Below are 24,706 nucleotides of genomic sequence, written 5' to 3'. Positions count from 1 at the left end.
TGTGTCTGTTATAAATAACATGTAGCTTAATTTTACATTTTTATCCATTTTGCTTATCTCTATGTATTAGTTGATGAGTTTAACATTTATTGTAATTATTGATATTTTATCCTATTTTTGTATATTTTATTTATTCCATTTTCTATACTTTTTTTAGTTTTAGCTCTCATCCTTCTTTTGAGATTGCTTGATATTTAGTTTGTTTTTCCTTAATCTATTTCTTGTTTTTATTGTTTTGAAGTTAAAAACTTTATTTCCGTTCTTTTGGTGGTTACTCTTTTGGCCACATAGAATATGTATGGCCCAATATTTTGGTAGTTTGTAGCATGAACTCTTTGTAGCATGAGAATGCTTATGTTCAACTTGCCAGTACGCAACCTCAGGCAAGGTACTTACTCTGATTATGCTTAGTTTTCTTATCCATAAAATGGGGATAAGAATAGAATCAATTTCACAGGTTTGTGTGAGTATTAAGTGACTACCTACATGATGAAGCCATATAGAGAGTAGTGTCCATCACACAGACATACTCTATCATATATATATACATTCTATGTCCATATGTATAATAAAATATAATAATTATTATAATTATCTATAATTCTAACATCTAAAGTTCTTGCGGTTTTATTTTTAAACTCTTGGCCAGTCTTTGATTGTGAACTCATATTTGGAGGATCTCCCTCTGGAAATCCTGAGGCCCTAAATCTAATGGGGTCTTTCCTTCTCCATTAGATCTGCCTCATGGGATCTACCCCATTCAGTTGTCTCTGTTTTATGTGGGAATCCCAGTTTCCACTTCCCTGCCTGCAGTGGGTCTGGGGTTAGTTCTGATCTCAGCTTTCATGTAAGTCTTTGTCTGAGGGCAACCCAAGACTTTAGTAAGCTATTGTTCCCAGATCTCCCCCATAGTTTCAGCTCATGATTCTGATGGCTTTGCTTTATTTTGATTTTTTTGGCCTTTGAGGATTTCTATTATTTACTAAGACCCTAAGAAGACATTAACAGGTATATTTTATCAAGGATTTGACACAACTACAGCAAGAGGGTCCTCAAAACACCTGGGCTCCCTATAGCTGCCAGAAAAGTTCATGGGGCTTACGCCTCTGACCATTTTGAGTGCAAGAACTTATTCATGCTAATATCCTCAGATCCCAGCTTGGAGACCATCCCATTCCTGTGCAGGATTGTGGTCAATTGCTCAGTCATGTCTGACTCTTTGTGGCCCCATGAACTGTAGCCCACCAGGCTCTTCTGCCCATGGAATTTTCCAGGCAAGAATACTGGAGTGGGGAGCCATTTCCTATTCCAGGGGATCTTCCAGACCCAGGGATCGAACCTGCATTTCTTGGATTGGCAGGCGGATTCTTTACCACTAGTGCCACCAGGGAAGCAGGTGAAAAAGGGCTGTTTAAAACTGAATGACAGGGATCCACATGCCATGTGGTTTTTTTTTTTAAAAAAAAGAATGGTTAAAAATCACACCTAGAGTTCTTAGGGCAGATGTTAGGACTTAGAGTTGCAATACCTTTTCCCAGCCTCTTGGGGAGCCATGATTCAAAGTCAGCCTTGAAAGCCCAGATCCTCTCCCTGCTTGTGGCTGATATCAGGGCAGAGGGGAAGGGGAGGAAGGCAGTGGGACAAGTCCGCTGTGTAGAAAGCACACTTAATGACCCCTGGCTTCCCCAGTCGGTTGTTCACTGTTGCCCCCTGGGCGGGGTGCCCCCACCCATCAGCTCTAGGACCCATGTCTTCTTTTCTACTTTGAGAATCAATCATTTCCCATAGACCTTTTCCTACCCAGGACAAGGAATAAAGATCATAGTTTGGTAGTCATTAGCTTAACACTTTTCAAGCAGCCCCGTCAGCCTATGTCAAAGAGTTCATGCACCAGTGTAATAAACATTGGCCACAATAAAAAACAGTAAGAAACAGTACTTGAGCCAAGAGCAGGACAGCACATTTTCCATTATAAACAGTTTCTTGTTCAGGTGGGCTTGGGGAGGCAGAGGGCTGGCTCAGAGCCTCTCCTCCCTCCACTCCAGCCCTTGGTGATCTGGGCTCTTAGAAGAGCGTCTGTTTCCATTCAACAGAGTAGAAAGTTCTTGGCTTAGCAATGCCTTCTGAGACCTTAGCCTTGGAGGCTGGCTTGTTCAGTGGGCTGTGTCTCTCTCTCCTTGGGATGCTGAGAGCATCACGGGCAGCTGAACTGGAGCTGCTGACTTCCTGGGTGCCTGTGAGCTGTGGGGTGACTTACGGGATGGCAGGTCCTTTGCTGCACCTAGAAATGCTGAGAGTGTGGGCAGAGAGGTGTGCCCAAGGGGGCTCTTGGTCTGTGTCTGATTCTGGGGGATTCCCATGTAGGCAGGGCAGGGGGAAGCAGTTTCCAGCACTGCAGGGGGCAGGAACATCATGGATCAGACTAGAATAAAAAAGACCAACAAACAAACTAGGTAATTTGAAACTGGACAAAATGGTGGCATGCAAAATTAATCCTCCTTTTCTGAAGCTCTTTGCTCCTCTCTCTACTCTCTAGAGGTCAGGAAGTCTCATAACCCTTTCCATCCTCCTTTTTTTCTTTTCAATTGGAGCATAATTGCTTTATAGCATTGTGGTGGTCTCTGCTGTACATTAATGGAATCAGTCATGATTATATATATCCCTTCCCTTTTGAGCTTCCCTCCCCCAATCCATTCCACCCCCTGCTGCTGCTGCTGCTGCTAAGTCGCTTCAGTTGTGTAGTCCCCATAGACGGCAGCCCACCAGGCTCCCCCGTCCCTGGGATTCTCCAGGCAAGAATACTGGAGTGGGCTGCCATTTCCTTCTCCAATGCATGAAAGTGAAAAGTGAAAGTGAAGTCGCTCAGTCGTGTCCGACTCTTAGCAACCTCATGGACTGCAGCCCACCAGGCTTCTCCGGCCATGGGATTTTTCCAGGCAAGAGTTGCTGGAGTGGGGTGCCATTGCCTTCTCCTAGGTCATCACAAAGCACCAGGCTGACCTCCCTGTGATATACAGCAGCTTCCCGCTACTTATCTGTTTTACACATGATAGTACATATATGTCAATGCTCCTTTCTCAATTTGTCCCACCCTCTCCTTCTCCAAATGTGTCCACAAGTCTGTTCGCTATGTCTGTGTCTCCATTTCTTCTCTGTAAATAGGTTCATCAGTACTATTTTTTCCTAGATTCCATATATATGCATTAATATCTGATATTTGTTTTTCTCTTTCTGATTGACTTCTCTCTGTCTAAAAGGCTCTAGGTTCATCCACCTCACTACAACTGACTCAAATTCATTCCTTTTTAGGACTAATATTTCCATCCTCCTTCTTATCAGAATCTGGTCTCTGGAAAGTGTCTGATAGCTGCATTTGATCAGAGAACAAGAGAATGGTAAAGCTGGGTGTGTTCCATACAGTAAGGTATTTGCATTTAATGGGGGTCTCTGATCTAAGGAATTTCAGCTCTTAATGGTGAAATTCCAGGTTGTCACTTGCTGGGAATGAAGACTGCTGTTGCTGCTAAGTCACTTCAGTCATGTCCAACTCTGTGTGACCCCATAGATGGCGGCCCACCAGGCTCCCCCGTCCCTGGGATTCTCCAGGCAAGAACACCAGAGTGGGTTGCCATTTCCTTCTCCAATGCATGAAAGTGAAAAGTGAAGTGAAGTCGCTCAGTCACGTCTGACTCTTCACGACCCCATGGACTGCAGCCTACCAGGCTCCTCCGTCCGTGGGATTTTCCAGGCAACAGTACTGGAGTGGGGTGCCATCGCCTTGGGTTTAAAGGGGTATCTCAGAGCCATTAAGTCACTAAGGGTGGCTTGGAACTCACAGAGGAGAGGAAGGGAGGGAGGGTACAACAGCGAGGGCAAAGACGCTTACCTTCCGGACATTGTAGATCCAGCTGAGATAGGCTGTGACCTTAGTGTATACTCCTGGGGTAGTAGGCCCCCCACAGCCATGGCCCCAGCTCACGATGCCCACCACTTGCCACCGGTCAGAGTGATACATCAGAGGGCCACCACTGTCGCCCTGTGAGAGAGGCCAGAGCAGAGGCTGCTGGGGAGGGTGGGCAGGGCTGGGGTGGAGAGGTGGGCTTCTCCACCCTCCCCTCACTGCACTGGCCCATCTGGTCCCTGCTCTCCAGCGCCCTCTGCTGTTCCACCTTCACTTCCCCTGCTCATGCTGTTCCTGCAGCCTGGAATGCCCTTCCCTTTTGGGGCGAAAGGGTTCTGTCTGCGGTCAAGCATGTTGTGGGTGTGCTGTTAGCCCTTTCTTGGAGATCTACAACTCACACGAGCTCAGTGAGGGCTCTAAGGGGTCCTGTAGTAAGGAAGCCTGGTTATCTTTGTCTAACCTAGTGCGTGCTGAGTCGCTTCAGTCATGTCCGGCTCTATGTGACCATATGGACTGCAGGGCGCCAGGCTTCTCTGTCCGTGGGATTCTCCAAGCAAGAATACTGAAGTGGGTAGCCATTCCCTTCTCCAGGGGATCTTCCCGATCCAGGGATAGAACTCGCACTTCCTGCATTTCAGGCGGATTCACCTGGGAAGCCCATCTAACCTAGTAGTTTCCAGATTTATTGAACCATTACAGGAAGGCTTATTTCATGCTAGTCACTGTTCTAGATAACTGAGATCAATTAATGAAAAGAGTAAAGATCCTTGGCCTAAGGGAGCTTGGAATTAGATGGGGAGAGAGAGAGAACAAGCAAACCACAAAATGACATTTTCTTGTATAAAAAATGAGAGATAGTGAAAAGTGCACTTATTTGGGTGTCCTTCTTACCAACTCTTATAGCCTCTGGGGCTTCATCCCTCAGAACCCAATAACTCGATAGCTGAACTGCCTGTGGAGTTACTCACCCCCGCCCCCATTACCGTGAACTCCCTGAGGGAAGACACGGTCCTCCGAGTTCTGCATCCACCTGATATCAAGTCATCAAGAGAGGCCTAAGAGATGCCTCTTGAGTGAAGGGATTTAATGACTGAGAATGGCGGTGGGAGAAGGGTTTTGGGTTTTAATGAAAATAGTTCAGAAGATCCTGTGGGTTGGGATGTGAGAATATGTTCACGGACTGGCCAGGAGGATGGGCAAGGGGCAGTGCACTGGGGCTTATCCAGCATGAGATAGGTTTTCTCTAGTGTGGTTCAGCAGCTTGAGGACAGCTGTAGAGAAAACAGACCTGGGGTTCCTGCCGGCTAGGGGCTCATACTGTTTTAAGCGATGGGAAGTAAGAGCAGGTGGGGAGGGAAACATCATCTTTGTATGTAAAATGTACATTTGAAATCTCTCTGCTCCTATCTGTCTGTCCATCCATCCATCCATGCATGCATCCATCCTCATATCTTTCTCCCTCTCCCCCTTCCTCCCTTCATCACACACTGCGTTGCACACTGCGTGCCCACCGTATGCAAGGCTTCATGTGGGGGCATTCATCCTCTGAGCTTTCTCATCTCTTCAGAGCAGACTTCCCCTATCTCTGTAATTCCCTCACGATCCTTGGAGGCCGCACCTGGCAGGTGTCCACGCCGCCCTCCGGGAGGCCTGCGCACATCATTGTGTCGGTGACCTCCCCCTGGTATGCATCCTCTGCGTTGCACCGAGTGCTGTTGATGACCTGGACGGATCCCTGCTGCAGTATGTCAGACATCTTCCCTGGAGGTTGAAAACACACTCGCATTCCCATTCTCGCCTTCAAATCCCAGCCCAGGACAGTTCTCTGGGTTTCCTGGTATCTTGGTGCTTGGACCTCCAGGATGGGTTTTTCTAAAGAATGGTCCTCCTTCCCATCACTTTTGGGAGCTGCTCACTTAGTCCTGTGATCCTGAGCCTGGCACTTACCTCCGTTCTCTTCTGTAAATCCCCATCCGATGACCCAGAGTGGGGTGCCTGGAGTGAGCTCCTCATCAGAGAAGGGCAAGCAGATGGGCCTGATTGTGCCTGCCAGGAGCAGAGAGAAAGAGGGGACCCGAAGTTCAGGAGAGCCTGGCAGCTAAACCCTCTGTAAGGGTTAACACCAGGGTTTCCATAGCACATGTTCCATGGGATGTTAATAGAAGTAGCATGGGAAAAAAAAAAAAGATTCTGTGGTCAAATAAGTTTAGAAAATGTGTTGGACTTCCCTGGTGGTGTAGTGAATGAGAGCCCACCTGCCAATGCAGGAGACATGAGTTTGGTCCCTGGTCCAGGAAGATTCCACACGCCACATAGCAACTAAGTCCATGAGACACAACTACTGAGCCCATTTGCTGCAGCTGCTGAAGCCCGCGTGCCTAGAGCCCTTGCTCTGCAACAGGGGAAGCTATAGTAGTGAGAAGCCCAAGCACCGCAAGGAAGAGGAGCCCCTGCTTGCCACCCTGGAGAAAATGCTATGCAGCAATGGAGACCCAGCACAGCCAAAAACAAATAATTTTAAATAAAGAAACTGTGAATTAAACACAACAAAACAAATTGCTAAAAAAAAAAAAAAACCCTCTCGTGTCATTAATATACTAATGTGTTCCAGGAAGACAGCTATGGTATAAAAATGTTTTCCAAACTTATTTGAGAGAGGAACCCTCTTGCACCCAAGGGACCCATGTTCTATGGAACCCACCATTGGAGATGCTGATCTAAATACCACCCAGTGTAAGCTTGAGTCATTGAACAGAGCTGGTCAAAGATGCTATGGGCTGCCTTAACAGTAATGAGTTGGTGTCCCTGGAGGAGAGCAAATGGGCCCAATGACCCTTTGGCAGGGAGATTGTGCAGGCTTTTGCACTGGTTGGGGTAGAGGATGGGCCAGGAGATCTTTTAGGTCCCTCACAACTCCAAGATTGGATGAATCTGTGATTCTCACTTGGGGTGCTCTATGTAGAGAAAACAAACATCAGAAGAATCTGGCAGGGGTCGGGTGCCAGTTAAGAGCTCGAGGAGGCCTCACTGCTTTCATGACGATAGGCTGATATACTTGCCAGAAACAATGGGCCAACTGAAGTCTTGAGAGGAGTAGTGATGTGCCCAAGGTCACTTAGTGAAAGAGCTAGTGGCAGAATGGGAGTTCTGTCCCCAGGCGCCGGCTCTCACCGGAGAATGTGAGCGGTAGCTGCAGCTTCACGAGGGCAATGTCGTGCTCTCTGGGGTGTGTGGCATTCGGCTCAAGGATGAAGATCTTGGCCACAGGCAGGGATGGGGAGCTGCCCAGTCTGTCTGAGCCAGCCCTCACCTTCCAGTTGGGCACATCGAGATGCTTCCTGGGGGCAGAGACAGTGCGGTTCAGGTCTGAGCCAAGCATGAGGAGGTTTTGCCAAAGGCTAGGTCTCCGGGGCCCTGGGGAGTAGGGTGCTGCATGTCTCTGCCTTGGAGGGAAATGATGGTGAGGGGTGCTGGAGGAGGGGCCATCTGAGGAATCACCTACTGCAGGTCAGATTCTAAAGGGGGATTTGATTCTTCTCCCTGGTGAAACCTGCCGGAAGAAACGTATAACTGGAGGGCTGGGGAATGGGCTATGCCTAGTGCCTGAGCTTTGGGTCCTGACACTCTATCCTCTAGCGCATTTTACTGGTCTTTTATTCATGAGGTACTTGCATTGTGGTCAGTTTTACTGTGTACAGTAAGTCTCCTACGTATGAACCTTCAAGCTGAAGACTCTCAAAGATGGGAATGTGTGTTTGCATGTCCAATCATGTACGTTCGTTAATGTGTCTGACTTTATTTGTAAAAGTTGGGTACCTAGGCTAACTTTGCTGAAGTTAATGAACCAATTGGACTTACAAACATATTCTTGGAAGGGAACACGTTCATATGTAGGGAATTTACTGTCCTTGTCTTCTTCCTGACACCAGACACAGCTGAGTGCACAGGGGAAAAGTTTATAGCTTTTATCAGATTCTCTAAAAAGGTTAAAGATCACTGGCCTACCCTGTGTGTCCTCTGAGGCAGTTATTGTGTCTACTGCATGAAGGCACATGGTACCTAGTAGGTACTCATAGATGGTGAATGAATGAACAAACAGATGGATGAATGAAGGTGAAGAGGACCTAGAATGGGCCTTCTCCAGAGGTATGGGCAGGCCTCCCTCTGCTGGCTGGTAACAGAATACCTTTTTTTTTTTTTTTTTAACTTCTGGATATAATGAAGGAGCAGCATGGACCTCGGATTTGGAGCCAATTCTTGAAAGACTGGCGGAAAGGGAGAGAGTTCTCAAGCCTCCCTTGGAGTCCTCAGAGGCAGATGGGAAGTGCTTTTGTGCAGTGAGTGATATAGGGGAGAGTGAGGACATGGGGTCTTTGCTGGCTTTCCCCCTGAAAGGGAAGAAGTCAGGCCTGGTGACTGGTACCCTCTGCTAAGACCCCCAAGGCCTAACAAAGGCTGTCACGTCCAGTGTCTCCTTAGGCAGCCACACCCTGGTACATGGTCTTCAGGGGGCAGGGAAGGGCTGGAGGGCATCAGACAACAGATTGGAGACAGAGGATCCAGGCACTCAGGCTCCTCCGCGGCTCTGATCCCAGGGGCTCCCCGCATGCGCCTTACCAGAAGCAGTGGGCGGCCGTGAGGATCCAGTGCGGGTCTAGGATGCTCCCTCCACAGATGTGTTGTTTGTTGTACTGGATGCTGACCTGCCAAGGCCAAGAATCCACAGAGGCCTCCTTCCCACCCACCACCCGAGGGGCCTTCACGCTCTGTCCGCAGTCTGGACTCAGAGGGAAGGAGGAAGAAAGAAGGAGTCAGGCTCTTGGGGACTAGGGTTGTCCCCCTTAGAGTCCCCAGCCTATCCTGAGTGGGGTCCTTAGGGCTGGGAACAGGGGTGGGGGTAGAGGACCAGGCCAATTTTGAATTAGTCACGGGGAGACACTGATTGTCCCAGGCTTCCCCCCAATCTCCATCTCCTTTTTTAGCTTCGGATGGAGTTTATACTGGGAATATAGATGTGTCCATTGTGCTGGAATTCGTGACCTTGAAACTGAACGTGGACCCAAAGTCCTGCCCAGGGGTGTGTCCCCAGCTGCTCCCACTGAGTAACAGTGAACAGATGCTCACAGGCTGCTTTGGGATTGGAGAGTGGGAAGAAAGTTCCAGAAATGGATCTTCCCATCCCAAACACACCTTTCTCCAAGTCCCTTCCCCCTGCTCAGAGAGTCTCCCGATTTGACATCCTGTTCCCTCTTCCACATCCCACTCTCCTGGCTCTCACGTCTGACTTGCGAACTCTTGTAAAAAAATCTCTGGTTCCACCTCTCCGCCCTGTTCCCAGCCTCTCCAATCCTCCTGGCAGTCACTGCCACAGTGATGGTTCTAAGGGGGAAAGGCCACCACCCTGTCTGGGTTTGTGCCTGGAAGGGGCTTGTGAAACACTTTCTAATTCCAAACACTGCTTTCTACACATCCCTCACTCCCCTTCAAAGCCCCTTAGCATCCCTCTCTGTCTGTAGGGGAAGAGTTTAAACTCCTGCTCCTGGCAGCCTCCTGACATAAAATCGCTGTCTAGCCTAATCGATCTGCTGGTAGCTCCCTGAAAAGTCTTTCTGTTTTTGCTCCAGGAAGTCCCTGTCCCTGAGATGCCGTCTCCTCTCACGTTTATCTAAATCACTCTTCATTCGGCTGGGAAGAGAGCACTGGCCAAGACAGAGAGACAGACCTGGTCCCTGCCCTCTTAGAGCCTACAGTTCATTCTGTGATGTTTAGCCTGAGCATTTTCTCCAAGTTGGCTGATCCCTGGGGATTTTCCTCTCCTGGCATTTTCACAGTCTGCCTGGATGTTGGCCAGCTTTCCTTGTTGTCGTAGTTCAGTCCTGTCTTCTCAACGAGACTGAAGCCTCCTCTAGGGAGGATCTGTGGCTTAAGCCTCGCTCTGACTTCAGAGCTGCTTAGCTCAGCACATCAGGTGCTCAGACCCCATCAGTAACTTGGGATCACATGATAATGGGTAAAAGTCTTAACATCCAGCAGGGATGCATCAGTCAGTTCAGTTGCTCAGTCATGTCCGACTCTCTGCGACTCCGTGGACTGCAGCACGTCAGGCTTCCTGTCCATCACCAACTCCTGGAGCTTGCTCAAACTCGTGTCCATCGAGTCGGTGATGCCATCCCACCATCTCATCCTCTGTCATCCCCTTCTCCTCCTGCCTTCAATCTTTCCCAGCATCAGGGTCTTTTCCAGTGAGTCAGTTCTTCACATCAGGTGGACAAAATGTTGAGTTTCACCTTCAGCGTCAGCCCTTCCAATTAATATTGAGGAATGATTTCCTTTTGGATGAACTGGTTTGCTCTTCTTGCAGTTCAAGGGACTCTCAAGAATCTTCTCCAACAACACAGTTCAAAAGCACCAATTCTTTGCTGCTCAGCTTTCTTCATGGAGAAGGAAATGGCAACCCACTCCAGTATTTTGCCTGGAAAATCCCATGGACGCAGGAGCCTGGTAGGCTGCAGTCCATGGGGTCGCTAAGAGTCGGACATGACTGAGCGACTTCACTTTCACTTTTTACTTTCATGCATTGGAGAAGGAAATGGCAACCCACTCCTGTGTTCTTGCCTGGAGAATCCCAGGGATGGGGGAGCCTGGTGGGCTGCCATCTATAGGGTCACACAGAGTCGGACACGACTGAAGCGACTTAGCAGACTTAGCAGCAGCTTTCTTCATAGTCCAACTCTCATCCATACATGACTACTGGAAAAAACCATAGCTTTGACTAGACGGACCTTTGTTGGTAAAGTAATATCTCTGCTTTTTAATATGCTGTCTAGGTTGGTCATAGCTTTTCTTCTAAGGAGCAAGCATCTTCCAATTTCATGGCTGCAGTTACCATCTGCAGTGATTTTGAAGCCCAAGAAAATAAAGCCTGTCACTGTTTCCATTGTTTCCCCATCTATTTGCCACAAAGTGATAGGACCGGATGCCATGATTTTGGTTTTTTGAAGGTTGAGTTTTAAGCCAGCTTTTTCACTCCCCTCTTTCACTTTCATCAAGAGGCTCTTTAGTTCCTCTTCACCTTCTGCCATAAGGGTGGTGTCATCTGCATATCTGAGGTTATTGATATTTCTCCTGGCAGTCTTGATTCCAGCTTGTGCTTCATCCAGCCCAGCATTTCTCATGATGTACTCTGCATATAAGTTAAATAAGCAGGGTGACAATATACAGCCTTGAATTACTCCTTTCCCAGTTTGGAACCAGTCCATTGTTCCATGCATGCACACTACTGAACTGCAGGGATGCATCCACACTACTGAACTGCAGGGATGCATCCACACTGCTAAACTGCAAAGGCTGCGAGGGTGACCTTCCTCCTCTCAGGTGGTCCAGTTTCTGGCCATCTGCCAGGCTCAGCTTGGTTCTCCCATGAGGCTGGTGGGATGAGTGGGACCTCAGAGCTTGTTTTTCCTTCTGATCTTCTCTCAGAACTAGGGGCTCTCCCGGATTCTGTTGGGCTGTTGGACTAAAGGGCTTCTTGGGAAGATGAATTTCAGAGAGATCAAGTGAATTACCCACGGTCACACTGGAAGCCAGTGGGACGGGTGCTGTCCAGATCTCCTGATGTCCTCCCCTGCCCTTCTGGCCCCATGCTGCTCACTCTGGAGCATGTTAGTCGGGACTATTGCTCAGTTTGGCACTTCCTCGATGTGGCCTCACACCTCTCTCTTTGCTCAGCCATTAGCTCCTGAGGACAGAGGCCAATTCTCTTACGTATCTTCTACTTCCAGCTAGCATCCGACAGTGATGACGCATCTTAACTGTTCCATGAATCTTTGCTAAACGGAGTAAGCAAATGAGATTACGTGGGCCCTGGCCAGGGGTGAGAGCGGGTAGAGGCTTGGTCCTGCCCTTTCTGGTTTTCCTACTGTCTCTTGGATCTCTGCCCACAACAAGTATGGAGATATGGGTGGACAGTGGGAGGGAGTTCTTAACACTAACTACTTGAAGGAGTGTTCACCTACAAGCCCAAGGTCCAAGGAGTAATGTCTGGACAGAATAGAGTGACATTTGGAGTCTGAGTGATTTAAGAATGAGGATGAAGGTCTTCCTTCCTGCTTATTGCTGGCCCAGGACCCAAACCCTCAGAGGCGGGGCGTACTCACCAAGGCACTGCAGGGAAACCAGGGAACCTGAGAGACAGGGGCTGGAAAGGAGACACAGGCGTCCTGTGGCTTTTGCTTGTCTTTTGGCTGGGAGGCAGGAACTCGGGTCTCCTGGCACTACTGATTCCAGTCCCCTCCCAGCACCCGGGAAATATGAAGTCTTGCCTGGTGGGGGCTGTATAGACAACGTGCTGTGCTGTACTTAGTTGTCCAGTCATTCTGACTCTGTGACCCCATGGTCCACACCCTCCAGCCTCCTCTGTCCATTGGATTCTCCAGGCAAGAACACCAAGGTGGGTTGCCATGCCCTCCTCCAGGGGATCTTCCCAACCCAGGGATCGAACACAAGTCTCCTGCAATGCAGGTAGATTCTTTACTTTCTGAGCCACCAGAGAACCCCAAGAATACTGGAGTGGATAGCCTATCCCTTCTCCAGGGGATTTTCCCAACCCAGGAATCTCACCAGGGTCTCCTGCTTTGCAGGTGGATTCTTTACCAGCTGAGCCACCAGGGAAGCCCCATATAGACACCGTACTTCCACCCAATTCAGTGCGACTGAATGCAATTGGATTCCATGCCCCTGCTGACAAGCATCTGCTATGTGCTGGGCCCTGCCTGAGTCACAGCCCACCCTGGGGCTCTTGGCAGCCTGAGATGGAAGAGAGCAGAGGCTGGACCAGTGTCTGCGGCACTGCAGGCTCTTCAAACAGGAGAGGAATGGGATTTTAGTGAAACTCCAGGCAAACAATCATTCTGCTCCTGCTGCTGCTGCTGCTGCTAAGTTGCTTCATTCTGTTCCTAGTCCTCTCCTTTTCAAGATTTACTCTTTGATGAATAAGCAGCTCTCAACAACCTCCCTGCATGCTAAGAAGACATCATTTTCTCTGTGGGGTGACAGTGTTCCTGTAGATGCTGGGCTCTGGCACAGGTGGTGGGCATGAGAACAGGACTGTGGCCACACAGCTGCTCGTCCGGAGAGTTAGAAATGCGGTGGGGGGTGGGGGCTACTCTGGCCTGGGTGAGTGGCAGGAAGGACAAAGTGGCCTTTGGAATCCTGCCTCTGGGGCTCAAAGAGAGCATAAGGCCATAGGAAACCAATTTGGTTTTCTTATTTGACTGATGAAAGTCCGCCAGCATGTGGACAGCTCACTTTGTCCGGCTGCCCATTGTATTAAGCCAAAGAGTCAACACAGAAAACCGCTCAGAAATGTGATGCTCTAGCTTTTGATATCGGACCGTCTGCCTGGCCAGGAGTTCTTGTTGTCTGGTTTATGTTCCCCTTGCTGCATCCATTCAGGGTGGTCTGGCTGCAATCCCAATGACGGGGAGCATGGGTGAGCTTTCTGGGCCAGAGGCGTCCTCTCACTTACCCACTTGAGTTTTGCACCTGAAGCTCCTGCAGGTTCTCTGTGATTTTGACAATGTCCAGATCTTGGTCTAGGCCAACATCCACAGCTCTGAAGGTGGGTTTGCTGCTCGTGTTGGGAGGGAAAGGGAGAGAGTGAGAGATGTGAGCTGAGGCAGGAGCTCAGACCAAGGTGGTGGGAATAGCCCCCACTCCCAGGAGAGCGGGCAGCGGAGGGAGCTGGGTGGGGCATGGCCGGGGAGTGGAGGTGGCCTTGGTCAGCGAGCGCAGTGCCTGCTTTGCTAGAGGACAAGGGACGTTTCCTGACATCCAGGATTCAGCCCTGAGCACAGTGCTGACGTGGACTTGCTTTCTTGGGCAGGGAAGACTGGTCCCAAGCCCAGAGCTCTGAAAAAGTGTTATGGACACCCTTTTGTAACTCCCAGCTCTGTCCTTATTCCAAATGTCTCAGCTGTTTCTCCTGGTTCACAAGGAGGCAGAGGAAACAAGTTAGCACCCACCCCTACGTTGGAGGGAACTAGAGGTGGACACTTGGTTCTCCAAACGAGGCATCTGGTCTGAACTTGGTAGTAGGGTACACTTATGGTCCCTTTGGAGGTGGGACAGGCCAAGATCAGGCTTCACATGCATTCAGACAAACAGCTTTCTCATTTGGATCACTATCCCTCTTTCTCTCCACAGATCCATGTTTGTCTTCTTTCAAACCTTGAGTACAAGCCTTCCTTCCTCCAGGAAGTCTTCCCTGATTAATCTCATCTTTCTGATTGTTGCTGTACTGAATGTGCCTCTTTCCCATCTCTCCTATCCTTCCCCATCCTTTATACCAGTCATGCTAGTGTAAGCTCTGTATGCAGGTTTGGGTCAACCTAAGACACTGGCTGACTGGCACTTTCTCACATGCCCACCCAGGAATCTGGCACTACCTGGATGACCCGGCCATGGCCCCTGAAAGGCTGGAGTCTAGCAGTGCCGGGTTTTGTGCTGAGAACCCTCAAGCCTGAGATTCTTCTCCTGGCTCTGACACTAGCTTGATGTGTGACCCTTGGCAGGTCACATTTTCTCTCTGGGTCTCTCTCTAAGCCTCAGTTTTCCCCTCTATAAATGATGGGTGGACCAGATGATCTTCAGAGTCCTTCCCATCTTGAGCCATCTAGAGTTTTGTGGTCCTGGAACAAGAAGGCCCTCCTAGCCAGGGAAATCTGAGATACAGAAAGAGGGATCATGGTGGAAGTGGACATTCTCAGGAGAGTTAGCCTCTATTCACCAGTTACATCATGATGAATAATTCTGATCAGCTTTGATCTTGCAGAGCCCAAGAGCAAGATGGCTTGATGCCTTAAAGAGCTTAGAAGGACAGAAAACCTAGGAGCCTTTTACCTTAAGAACCCCTGGAGACATCCTGGTTTCATAATCAAGCTGCAGCCTGCGCTGCTAGTACAGCTGACACTGCAGTTGGCTGGACTGCAGGAGGGAGGGGGAGGGGCTGCAGCCAGGAGGCCAGGCCGGGGTTGCTGTTGGGGGAGGGGTGACGCAGGGGCAGGGCTTGCCTTCCTAGCTCTCCTTGGAAAGGAAGAGAGCAGGGTGTCCTTTCCAGAAGGGACTGTAAGTTGCACACCGTGGAGGGCAGAGAGCAGGAGAAACCTGGCAGCCGGAGAGCAGAAGGCACCAATAGTTCTGATGGATCGGTGATGTCTGTCTAGAGTGCTTATTGAAAAAGGGGCTTGAGGCTGCTCTAGGGTTTGATGGAAGAGGATTCTGTGATTGACTGATGGACGGTGTCTGCCTAAGATGTATCATTTCCACCTAGTCTCTGGGTCCAGTTTCTTAGAATCCTAAAATTTAGGGCCTGCCAGGAAGAGATTATCCCCTGTGCAGCTGAATGCATGGGTCCTTTTCTATCCTCTCCAGTTAGGCTCTGAGTGATCAACTGTCTCCCCTCTCCTCGCTCTACAGATGAAATCTCCACAAAAGAGAGAATTATCCAACCTAGAAACAGATATAATTCTGACACCCAGGAATTAGGGGGTCTTGGGCACACGTTCCAGCCCTCTTGCTCCCAGCTACTATCCGATCAAGTTATTCATCTTCTTTGAACCTAGTTACAAAACAGAATAATAACTACCATTTCGGTTTTTGCCAAGATCAAATGAATATAAATACGCAATGTTAATTACCCTTCTTATAAGTATACTTTTTCATCCTTAATTACCCTTCTTATAACTGTATATTTTTCATACTTTTTAAAACTGCTTTTGAAATTTGCTGAGAGAGCTGAGATTGCTGATGAAACCCCAGTGAGATCAGGTTCATTTAAACTAAATTTTAACCAATAGGGCTTTGAATAAATAAATAATATTTTTTTGTATTCTGGGGCAGGGGCGGCATCTTGCCAAACCAAGAAGAAATGAGGGTTGAGGAGTAAAGGAAAGGATGGGATTATAAAGGAGCCTGAACGGTGTGTGTGGGGGTGGGGATGGGGTTGAGGGTGGGGGAGGGGTGGGGCAGATACTCTCTCTCTCATAACCATGCTATGAGGTTGGCATTGCTTCTCCCATTAATTCTTTTTTAAAATTAATTAATTAACTTGACTGTAGGCTTCCCAGGTGGCTCAGTGGTAAAAGAATCTGCCTGCCAATGCAGGAGACACGGGTTCGATCCTGGAGTTGGGAATATCCCCTGAAGGAGGAAATGGCAACCCACTCCAGCTGCCTAGGAAATCCCATGGAAAAAGGAGCCTGGTGGGCTATCCATGGGGGTCACAAAAGGGTCGGACATGACTGCACCACTAAGCAACAACAACCAGATCTTAGCTGTGGCATGCGGGATCTTCAGTCTTCATTATGGCACGCAGGATCTAGTTCACTCACGAGAGATCAAACCTGGGCCTCTGCACTGGGAGCGCAGAGTCTTAGCCACTGGACCACCAGGGAAGACCCCCACCCCACCCCCCACACACCTCTCCATTAACTCTTCAACAAACTGAGGCTTACAAGATTTAACTTCATGCTGCTTGTAAGGAAAGCATTTCAAAAGCAGTTGTCTGACTCCAATACCTACAATCTTCAGGAAAGAGAGAGGAAGGGGGAGGGAAAGCGGGAAAGGGGAAAAGAGGAAGGAAGAAAGAGAAGGAGAGAGGTCATGGGGTGAGGTGACAGCCACCCGACCTTGGGCTGGGTACCTGTCATAGCCCATCTGCCGACAGGCGGTCTTGGCCAGAGCTTGTGTGAAGCTGTCGAAACAGGCGGAGGCCCAGTTCTTCGTGGCGGGGTTCAGCACCTGCAGGGTGGATCGGTCCCTGGAGAGGCGGACTGGGAGGGAAGGAACCCGGGTCAGCTCAGGGCAAGGGCTCATCTGCCTCATCTCCCACAGAATTCATCATGTGACCAGCCCGAACCGGTGGTCCAGACCCTGCCAGGAACCGGGGAGCCTCACAGAGCATCAAACCTTTCCACCTCAAGGGGAGTTCCTCTTTTGGCATTGCCTGACTGAGTCTTGTTCTGACAGGAGCTAGGGTGACCAGATGTCCTGGGAATAATCTCCATTTTGACTTTCGCCCTGGCATAATTATTAATAGCTCCCCTTTCACTTTTGAGCTTCCCCTGTGGCTCAGCTGGTAAAGAATCTGCCTGCAATGTAGGAGACCTGAGTTCAATCCCTGGGTTGGGAAGGTCCCCTGAAGAGGGGAAAGGCTACCCACTCCAGTATTCTGGCCTGGAGAATTTCCTGGACTGTGTAGTCCATGGGGTCGCAAAGAATCGGACACAACTGAGTGACTTTCACTTTGTAGATGTATTTGCATATATACATTTGATGGTTGTATTACAAGGCCTTCCTACCCGTGGTTCACACAAGTTCTCTAGTCTGGGAAAACTGCTCAAAGAGGAACTTTGCTCTTTTTTCCATGTAAGGTCAGAGAGGGGTAGGTGAGTGAGAATTGCTATTGGCAGCAGGGTGGCAAGGCTCACAGGCATTTGATTTCTGATTTAAAAAAGGAGCAAATACACAGGATGTCATTCAGCCTTGCCCTATAAAAGCCCCCATCACCTGTGTCTTGGGCTGTCTTTTCTTTGCAGAGCCCAAGTACTAGGTGGATCAAGCTGGATTAACCCAATCCAAGGAAGAACATGGGTTTTTATGTAAAAACCATCCTTTGAAGGACCTAGCTCAGTTTTGTTCCATAACGTGTTACAATAAACACTTCTATAATGAATAGACACCCCTGGTGGCTCAGACGGTAAATAAACTGTCTGCAATTCAAGAGACTGGGTTTGATTCCTGGGTCTGGAAGATCCCCTGGAGAAGGAAATGGCAGCCCACTCCAGTATTCTTGCCTGGAGAATCCCATGGACGGAGGAGCCTGGCGGACCATAGCCCATGGGGTTGCAAAGAATCAAAAATGATTGAGCAACTAAGCACACACGCAAAATAAACAGAAGAATCAATAGCTGGCTAGTGGCTGTATGGTCTCTTTGTAGTCCCTTTGAAATAATAGGTGTCAGAGAAAAAAGGGAACTCCGCAGGGTCATCCAGGTGCAGCAGGAATGGGGAAGGCTCAGTTACAACTTCCTGTCCCCTCTGGTCCACATTTGTTCATCAAAATATACTGAGTGTTTGCTACACGTGAAGTTTCGGGGATCCAGTAGATAAGACATGATCCTGCTTTTAAGACTCTTACAGTCGGGAAGGAAGCTGACTAGGCAGGCGCCAGATGCTGTGCAGTCCTGCTCTGCCCACTCCCCTGGCCCCTTGGCCCCTGGACTTACCTGCCACTGGAGGTCCATCGGGGAGTTTCTTGACGCAGTACTGCTCATCCTCCCCCAAGGCACAGTCCTGGTGGCCATCACACACCTGTTCCCTTGGGATGAAGAGGAGGGGCTGCCCACAGATGAAGAAGTAATTGTCCAGAATCACCTTGACTGGAAGGCAAGGGCAGGGAAGGGCAGAGAGGGCTGACGGTCAGGCAGGCAGCCCAGGGGCAGGAGAGGCTGTGTTTCCCTGAAAACCTGCTGGGCCTGGAGACAGGCAGATATGGGTTCCAGGCCCACTTCTGCCACTTAATTACTGGTGTCCTCAGTCTTCTCCTTTGTAAAGTGGAGATAATAACACCAGTCCCCATCCCTAAAGATGGCTGAGGGGTCTATCAAGATCACGTGTGAGGAGCAACTCAGAAATAGCCCCACTTGCTTCTCAACCCCAAGCACACAGGGCCTCTGGGGACGGAGGAGACAGCCCTGGGCCCGGAGTCTGAGGACCTGAGAACTGGCTCTGCCGCCTCCTGGGGGATTTTAGACTAATCCCTTGCCCTTTCTGGGCTTCACAGGGTTGTGGAGAATGAACGCTCAGTGGGCTGGTGGTTGTGAAAGTGTCTCATCGCTATCAGGCACATTCTAGGATGAGGTGTTTTTACCTGGGGTTGAAAGACCGTTACGAGCTTGGCGTTTTGCTTGCTTTGTCTGCAGTCTCCTGCCTTCAGAGTCTATTGATCCTTCTTTGTCTTGGATGATGGGATGGAGTCTAGTGTTTTTAAGTCCTCAGGAAACAGATATTTCCATACTTTTCCAAACTCTCCCAGCTCCTCCTGTCTAACTGAACTCTCCTTTGGCCTGAAGCTCCCCTGGACAGCCTAGCATCACCCTTGAGTGGCCCTCAGAGTGATGGAAACAAGCGTCATGATGGGCCTGCTTATTGCTGCTAACAGCTTTCCGGGCATTGTTACCCGGAGTCCTGACAATAACTTTAGGAGGTAGGTGCTATCATTAACTCACATTACAGACAATGATATGGAAGTTTGGAGAGTTAGGGTTTATTTCCCAAGCCACATGCACTTAGGTGGAGCCAGGATTTCAATTAGTCCGTCCAGCTCCAAAGCTCTTTGCTGCTTCTCCCAGCCTTCCCTATAGGAGCTTAAAATGTGACTTCTTGGTCTTGATGCTCTTGCTTTGAGAAGTAAGGGAGAAGGAGTAGGTCAGATATTTCCTCGACTTTCAGGGTTTGGCTCGTGGTCAGGAACCAGGGTGAGAAAGGGTCAGTCCTGCCTCCTGGGGGAAGCCAGGATACAGTGTCACCAGTCGAGCCCCCAGAAACCAAATGTTGTTGGAGCCCAGCCCAGGAGGGAAGTTCAGGTTACTGATTCTAGTTGTAGAACCTGGGGGCCCCGGGCTGGAAGTCACTCAGGACCTTCTGGGACAAGGAAAGCCTGACTCTAAATCTTGTATTAGTACCTGCCCTGGCTCACCCTGAACCTGGCCCTGTCTGCTCTCTCCACTATGATGGGGCACATGGTCAGAGCAGGTAAGCTCATCTTACTATTAGTTTGAGCCAAACAGGCTTAGGACAACAAATCTGCTGATGCCCACCACCACTCTTGGGTCAGCCAAGGTCTAAAGGGTTTGGGTTTATCTGCATCTCATGTCCCCGTGGGGCACTCAGGATGGGTGATGTTTATGTCTCGGATCTGCATTTCCACCACCACGAGGTGGAAATGGACCTACTCAGTTGGGGGCCTGATTGTCTGTCCTGGCCCCTCAAATGCCATATCCCCCTTCTCTGGCTCAGTGCCCAAGGGGAGACTGAGGGATTGGACCAGATGAGCTCTGAGTGTCCTCCGATGAGGTGGAGGCTGCCCCAGGCTCCTGGAAAGCTGTCCTGGCCTGGTGAGCAAACACATGGCCTTGACCTCAGCCCTACACACTGCATGGTGACCTCCACTTTTGCACAGCCTAGTTTTTAATCCAAGTACTTTATACACATTACCTCATTGGTTCTCTGATATCCCTCTGATGAAGATAGGATATTTTACAGGCGAGGCAACTGAGGTTAAGAGAGGTTGGGAGACTTACTCAAGGTCACACAGCACCCAAGAAGGGGCAGCACCGGGATCCCCATCCCAGGTGTCTTGAGTGCTAGTCAGGCCCTCTTGGCCCTACTTCCTGGGTGAAATCTGTGGTCAGTACCCTGCTTGGCCATGGTGGGGGGTGGAGGTGAGGGCTCAGTCGTAGGATGGGGTGTGGGGGAGGCTGAGAGAGACAGGCTCTGGGAATCAGGGCTTGCTTGATTCGCTCATCTTTGGCCCCAGAGTGGCCTGCTTGGATCACACTGGGTCTTAGGCTCCAGCCATGGTGAAGCCAGAGCTCAAGATGGGGCGAGGATCTGCCCTCTTGGGCATCTTCCCTAATGCCTCTTCCTTCTTCCCCTCCTCACAAGCAGACATGCTCCGTTCCTCCAGCCCCAGAGCTGCCAGAATTCACTCAGCTTTCAGTCTGCAGGCCTGGGAAGGAGGAGGCTGGGGGGGCTGCTGCTGCACAAATTGCCTGATTAGGTTTGTAACGGGTGCAAACTGTGCTTTCCCGGCAGAAGGAATCATCTGGGACAGAATCCATCTGGGATAGATGGGGGCGGAGTTCATCTCCCCTCCACTGCAAGAGGAAGGCTTCGTTCAAAGCAGGGGTGGATTCAGCTATATGCACATCACCTCCCCTTGACTCTGCTGGGGTGGAGGGGGGAGGGTGGGCAGTGCTGGGAGGTGAGGGCAGGGGAGGGATGGGTGGGTGCTACCCCTTGCTGGAGTGAGGTTGGAGGCCGGGTGGGGGCTGGAACTTACTGAGGATGGCCACCACGACGATGGTTGCCAGGCTCAGCACTGCTGCGATGATCGGGATCCCCACTTTTTTGAAGGTCTCCAATGGGGTGCGGGATTTGCGCAAGGGGGTGACATCTGTAGGGGGAGGGAAAGAGCAGTCAGCCCTCAGAGGCTGCCCCTGCCAAGGGCTACAGCCTCCCCACCCTCTGGCCACAGGAAAATTTTGGGGATAGTTTTGTTTGGTGCTCGGGTTATTCCTGCAGACTAGGCTCAGCTTCCTCAGCGCGTGGACCCCCGCCTCCTTTCACTTACCCGGGCCTGTCCATCTCCCCCGGTGCTCCTCCCGCCGTGGCCCCTGTCCTGGGATGTTTTACCCTGTCCAGTCTGACCTGCGTCTGCCCCAGGAGAGGCCCGTCCCTTTCCCTTTACTATCACGTGACCTCTTTCCTGGGCTTCCCAAGTGGCGCCAGTGGTAACGAACCTTCCTGTCAATGCAGGAGACGTTAAGAGACGGGATTCAATCCCTGGGTTGGGAAGATGCCCTGGAGAAGGGCATGGCAACCGACTCCAGTATTCTTGCCTGGAGAATCTCATGGACAGAGGAGCCTGGTGGGCTACAGTCCACAGGGTTGTAAAGAGTCGGACAGGACTGAGCATGCGTGCAGGCATCCTCTTTCCTGGGTTACCTTTTGACCAGACTTTAAGCTCCGGGTGTGCAGAGGCTGCCAGCACAGTATGAGCTTGTCCAGTCCAGTGTGCTTTGTAGCACAGTCGTGTCTGAGTCTTTGTGATCCTACGGACTGTAGCCCTCCAGGCTCCTCTGTCCATGGGATTCCCCAGGCAAGAATTCTGGAGTAGGTTGCCTGACCCAGGGATTGAACCTGAGTCTCTTAATGTCTCCTGCGTTGACAGGTGGATTCTTTACCACTAATGCCGCCTGACAACAGAGTAGGTTATTAATAATGTTAGTGGGTGTTGTTTTCCAAGTTCCAGCAGTGAGCATTCAAATCTGTCCTCTTTCCTGTGGCCGTGGACATGGAGACATCTTGCTCCTTCATTCATGTGCAGTTTCTTCATTGAGCACTTACCTCTGGGGATCCAAGGTTGGCTGGTTTCCCCAGAAGTCCTTATTGGGAATTCTTTGATGAGTTCCCTTGTCCAGGGCCCAGTGTCTCTGCCTCCCTGATGTTCTCATGGAGAACATCATCATGAAGGGAAGGGTTTTCTTGGTTTATAGTCTGTAAAGTTTACTCTTTATAAAGTTAACCAACCCTCTGACCTATGAACAGCGTCCCTGCCTGCCTCAGTTCCTTCAGCCTGTCAGCCATCTGCTGCTAGACAGAGCCTCCTAATTCTTTGCTTTCATCCTGTTATGTCCCTGCTCCGGAACCCACAAGGGCTCCCCACGACTTCCGTAGCTGGACCACACTCTTCTCTGGGCTTTGAAACCCAGTGTAATTTGGCCTCCTCTCCCAGTCTGATGGATCCGCTCTGCTAGCCCTCACCAGCCTCCGTTCCACACGAACAGGTTCACTCCCTGGTCCTTGCACAGCCTGTAATCGCTCTTGACTTCAGAATTGTCACTTGGCACAGATTTCTCCCTCCCGGGCTCCCTTAATTGTTTTCTGGTTTGGCAGTTCCCAGGCTTACTCAGGTGATAGAGCACTTGTATGTCTGGTGTTCTTTGGGGATGCCAGGGAATACTGATATGTTAAATCGCAAAGTAGAAACTAGGCATCATTTACCTGCTGAAGATTGTATTGTTTGTGATCTTTATTAACCCATGACCCTGAAATAATAAGCTGTCAAAGTAAGTGGGTTTGGTCATTTCCTTATGAACCTGTCATATTAATATTTGTTCTCTGCTCAATTTTTTTTTTTTGGCCGATCCAGGCTATCAGGCATAGGTATCAATAATTTAAGGAAATGGAATGAGAGGGAAAAAAATCCCTCTATATTTGGGAAGACTTTATCTATTAACTCCTTTTTTCTGCTGTAAGTCAGGCAAATACTGCTATTTCCATTTTATATGCTTTACTTTTTTACAGTTTAATTAAACAAATTTTTGGCATGTGGGATCTTAGTTCCCGGACCAGGGATCAAACTGGCATCCTCTGCAGTGGAAGTATGGAGATTTAACCACTGGACTGCCAGGGAAGTCCCTCCCATTTTCTATTTTACTAGTGAAAGCACTTTTGTTCAGGTTGTTCCTCGGCAGCATGGTCAGACTGTAAACTTCATGAGGGCAGGGACATTAGCTGTTGTATTTACGCTGTAGCTCAACGTCCAGTCCAGGGCCTGGGCCATGCAGGCTGTCACAGTATTGCTGAAGGAATGAGAGAATGAGGAACTGAATGAGTGAATTACAGAATCACTGCCACTGGGGTTTTAGGTTTGTTGGTCCTTTCTCCCGAGACTGTGGCTTCTACTTGTATTAATAGAATGAATCCTGGAGGTCACACTTGCTCAATAAATGTTTGTTGGATGATGGACGGGTGTCTTCCCTAGCATTTAGTGCTTGGAGGTGGTGGTGAGAGTCCTGCAAGAGGGGTTTAGTATCTACTTTGTAACTGATTGAGGCCGAGGTAGACAAAGGAAAGCCAGACCTGAGCTTACCGAGGCTGTTCAGGGGTCGATTGATCTCAGGATCCTGTAATTGAAGGAAAAATAGTCAGTGAGTTAAGAGAGGGAGCCTTTTAAGCTGGGGCTATGAAGTGAGCCAAGGGCTTTTATGTATGTTCTCTTTTCCCTGTTAAATGTAAGATGGAGGTCACCATGATGTATAAATAATTGGTTCAAAATATGAAAATTAGTTGTGCATTCAAATGACCTGGTACAGCAGGTTTACTAGTGGTAGCAACTAGTTATCAATCATAGAAGCAACTGGCTGCTGGGCTATTGAGTGTTTTACTGAGTTTCTAAGATGATTTTGCTTTCTTTTATGTTTTTGTCAATCATTTGTCTACTTTTACGGATGATATAATTCTATAGAAACTTGAACAAACACTTCAAAACAGGAGATGCTTCTATGGCAAATTACGTGCCAAAAGATGCTTGATATCATCACTCATCAGCCTAATGTAAATTATTATTATTATTTTTACCATGCCGCATGGCCTGTGGAATCTTAGTTCTCTGACCGGGAGTTGAACCTATGCCCTCAGGAGTGAAAGTGCAGAGTCCTAACCACTGGACCACGGAGGAATTCCAGGCCAATGTAAATTCAGACCACAATGAGCCATGTCTACACAGACACCAGAGTGGCTAAAATTAAAAAGCTTGACAGTAACAATTGTTGATGAGAATGTGGAGCAGTTGGAAATCTCATACACTGCTGCTGTGAGTGTAAATTGCTACAAATATTTTGGAAAAAGGTTTAGCTGAGTTTACTAAAGCTAAACAAATGACTCTTCTATGATTCTATGACCAAGAATTAGGGCCAAGAGAAATGAGTACATCTGTTCCGCAAAACACCTGTATAGAAGTCTTTGTACTACATCCAAAAGTCAATCGCTGGTGGAATAGATATGTAAATTGTGGTATATTCATATAATGGAATATCATGCAGCAATAGACAAGAATAAACTAGTGCAAAATGCAATGACACGTGGAGTAATCTCAAAGATATAATAATAATAATAAAAGAAACTATAGACACAAAAGAGTATTATTTCATATATATGATTAGAAGGTAAAGGTAATCC

General features: G+C 49.1%; 1 protein-coding gene across 2 annotated transcripts in view; it reads right to left on the bottom strand.

The window, feature by feature from the left end:
• Nucleotides 1-1,874: 1,874 nt before the first annotated feature.
• The window catches only part of TMPRSS4 (transmembrane serine protease 4), a 40,878-nt gene continuing 18,046 nt past the window's right edge, over nt 1,875-24,706 (bottom strand). Inside the window, exons 2-13 of one of the 2 annotated variants that reach the window (XM_069555316.1) lie at nt 23,619-23,652; nt 21,024-21,137; nt 18,187-18,339; nt 16,602-16,731; nt 13,428-13,529; nt 12,058-12,098; nt 8,519-8,678; nt 7,073-7,239; nt 5,849-5,947; nt 5,520-5,662; nt 3,887-4,036; nt 1,875-2,422 (exon numbers count right to left, since the gene is read on the bottom strand). In XM_069555316.1, coding sequence (XP_069411417.1) covers nt 2,411-2,422; nt 3,887-4,036; nt 5,520-5,662; nt 5,849-5,947; nt 7,073-7,239; nt 8,519-8,678; nt 12,058-12,098; nt 13,428-13,529; nt 16,602-16,731; nt 18,187-18,339; nt 21,024-21,137; nt 23,619-23,652 — 1,305 coding nt within the window. In that variant the 3' untranslated portion in view covers nt 1,875-2,410. Of the gene's footprint in view, nt 2,423-3,886; nt 4,037-5,519; nt 5,663-5,848; nt 5,948-7,072; nt 7,240-7,524; nt 8,290-8,518; nt 8,679-12,057; nt 12,099-13,427; nt 13,530-16,601; nt 16,732-18,186; nt 18,340-21,023; nt 21,138-23,618; nt 23,653-24,706 lie in introns of those variants that run through there. The other variant, XM_069555315.1, reaches the window with a different exon arrangement.

The sequence above is a fragment of the Ovis canadensis genome, chromosome 15, assembly GCF_042477335.2.
Source record: "Ovis canadensis isolate MfBH-ARS-UI-01 breed Bighorn chromosome 15, ARS-UI_OviCan_v2, whole genome shotgun sequence".
Lineage (NCBI taxonomy): Eukaryota > Metazoa > Chordata > Mammalia > Artiodactyla > Bovidae > Ovis > Ovis canadensis.
Note: the sequence above shows the minus strand (reverse complement) of the source record. Positions and strands in the feature narration are given on the sequence as shown.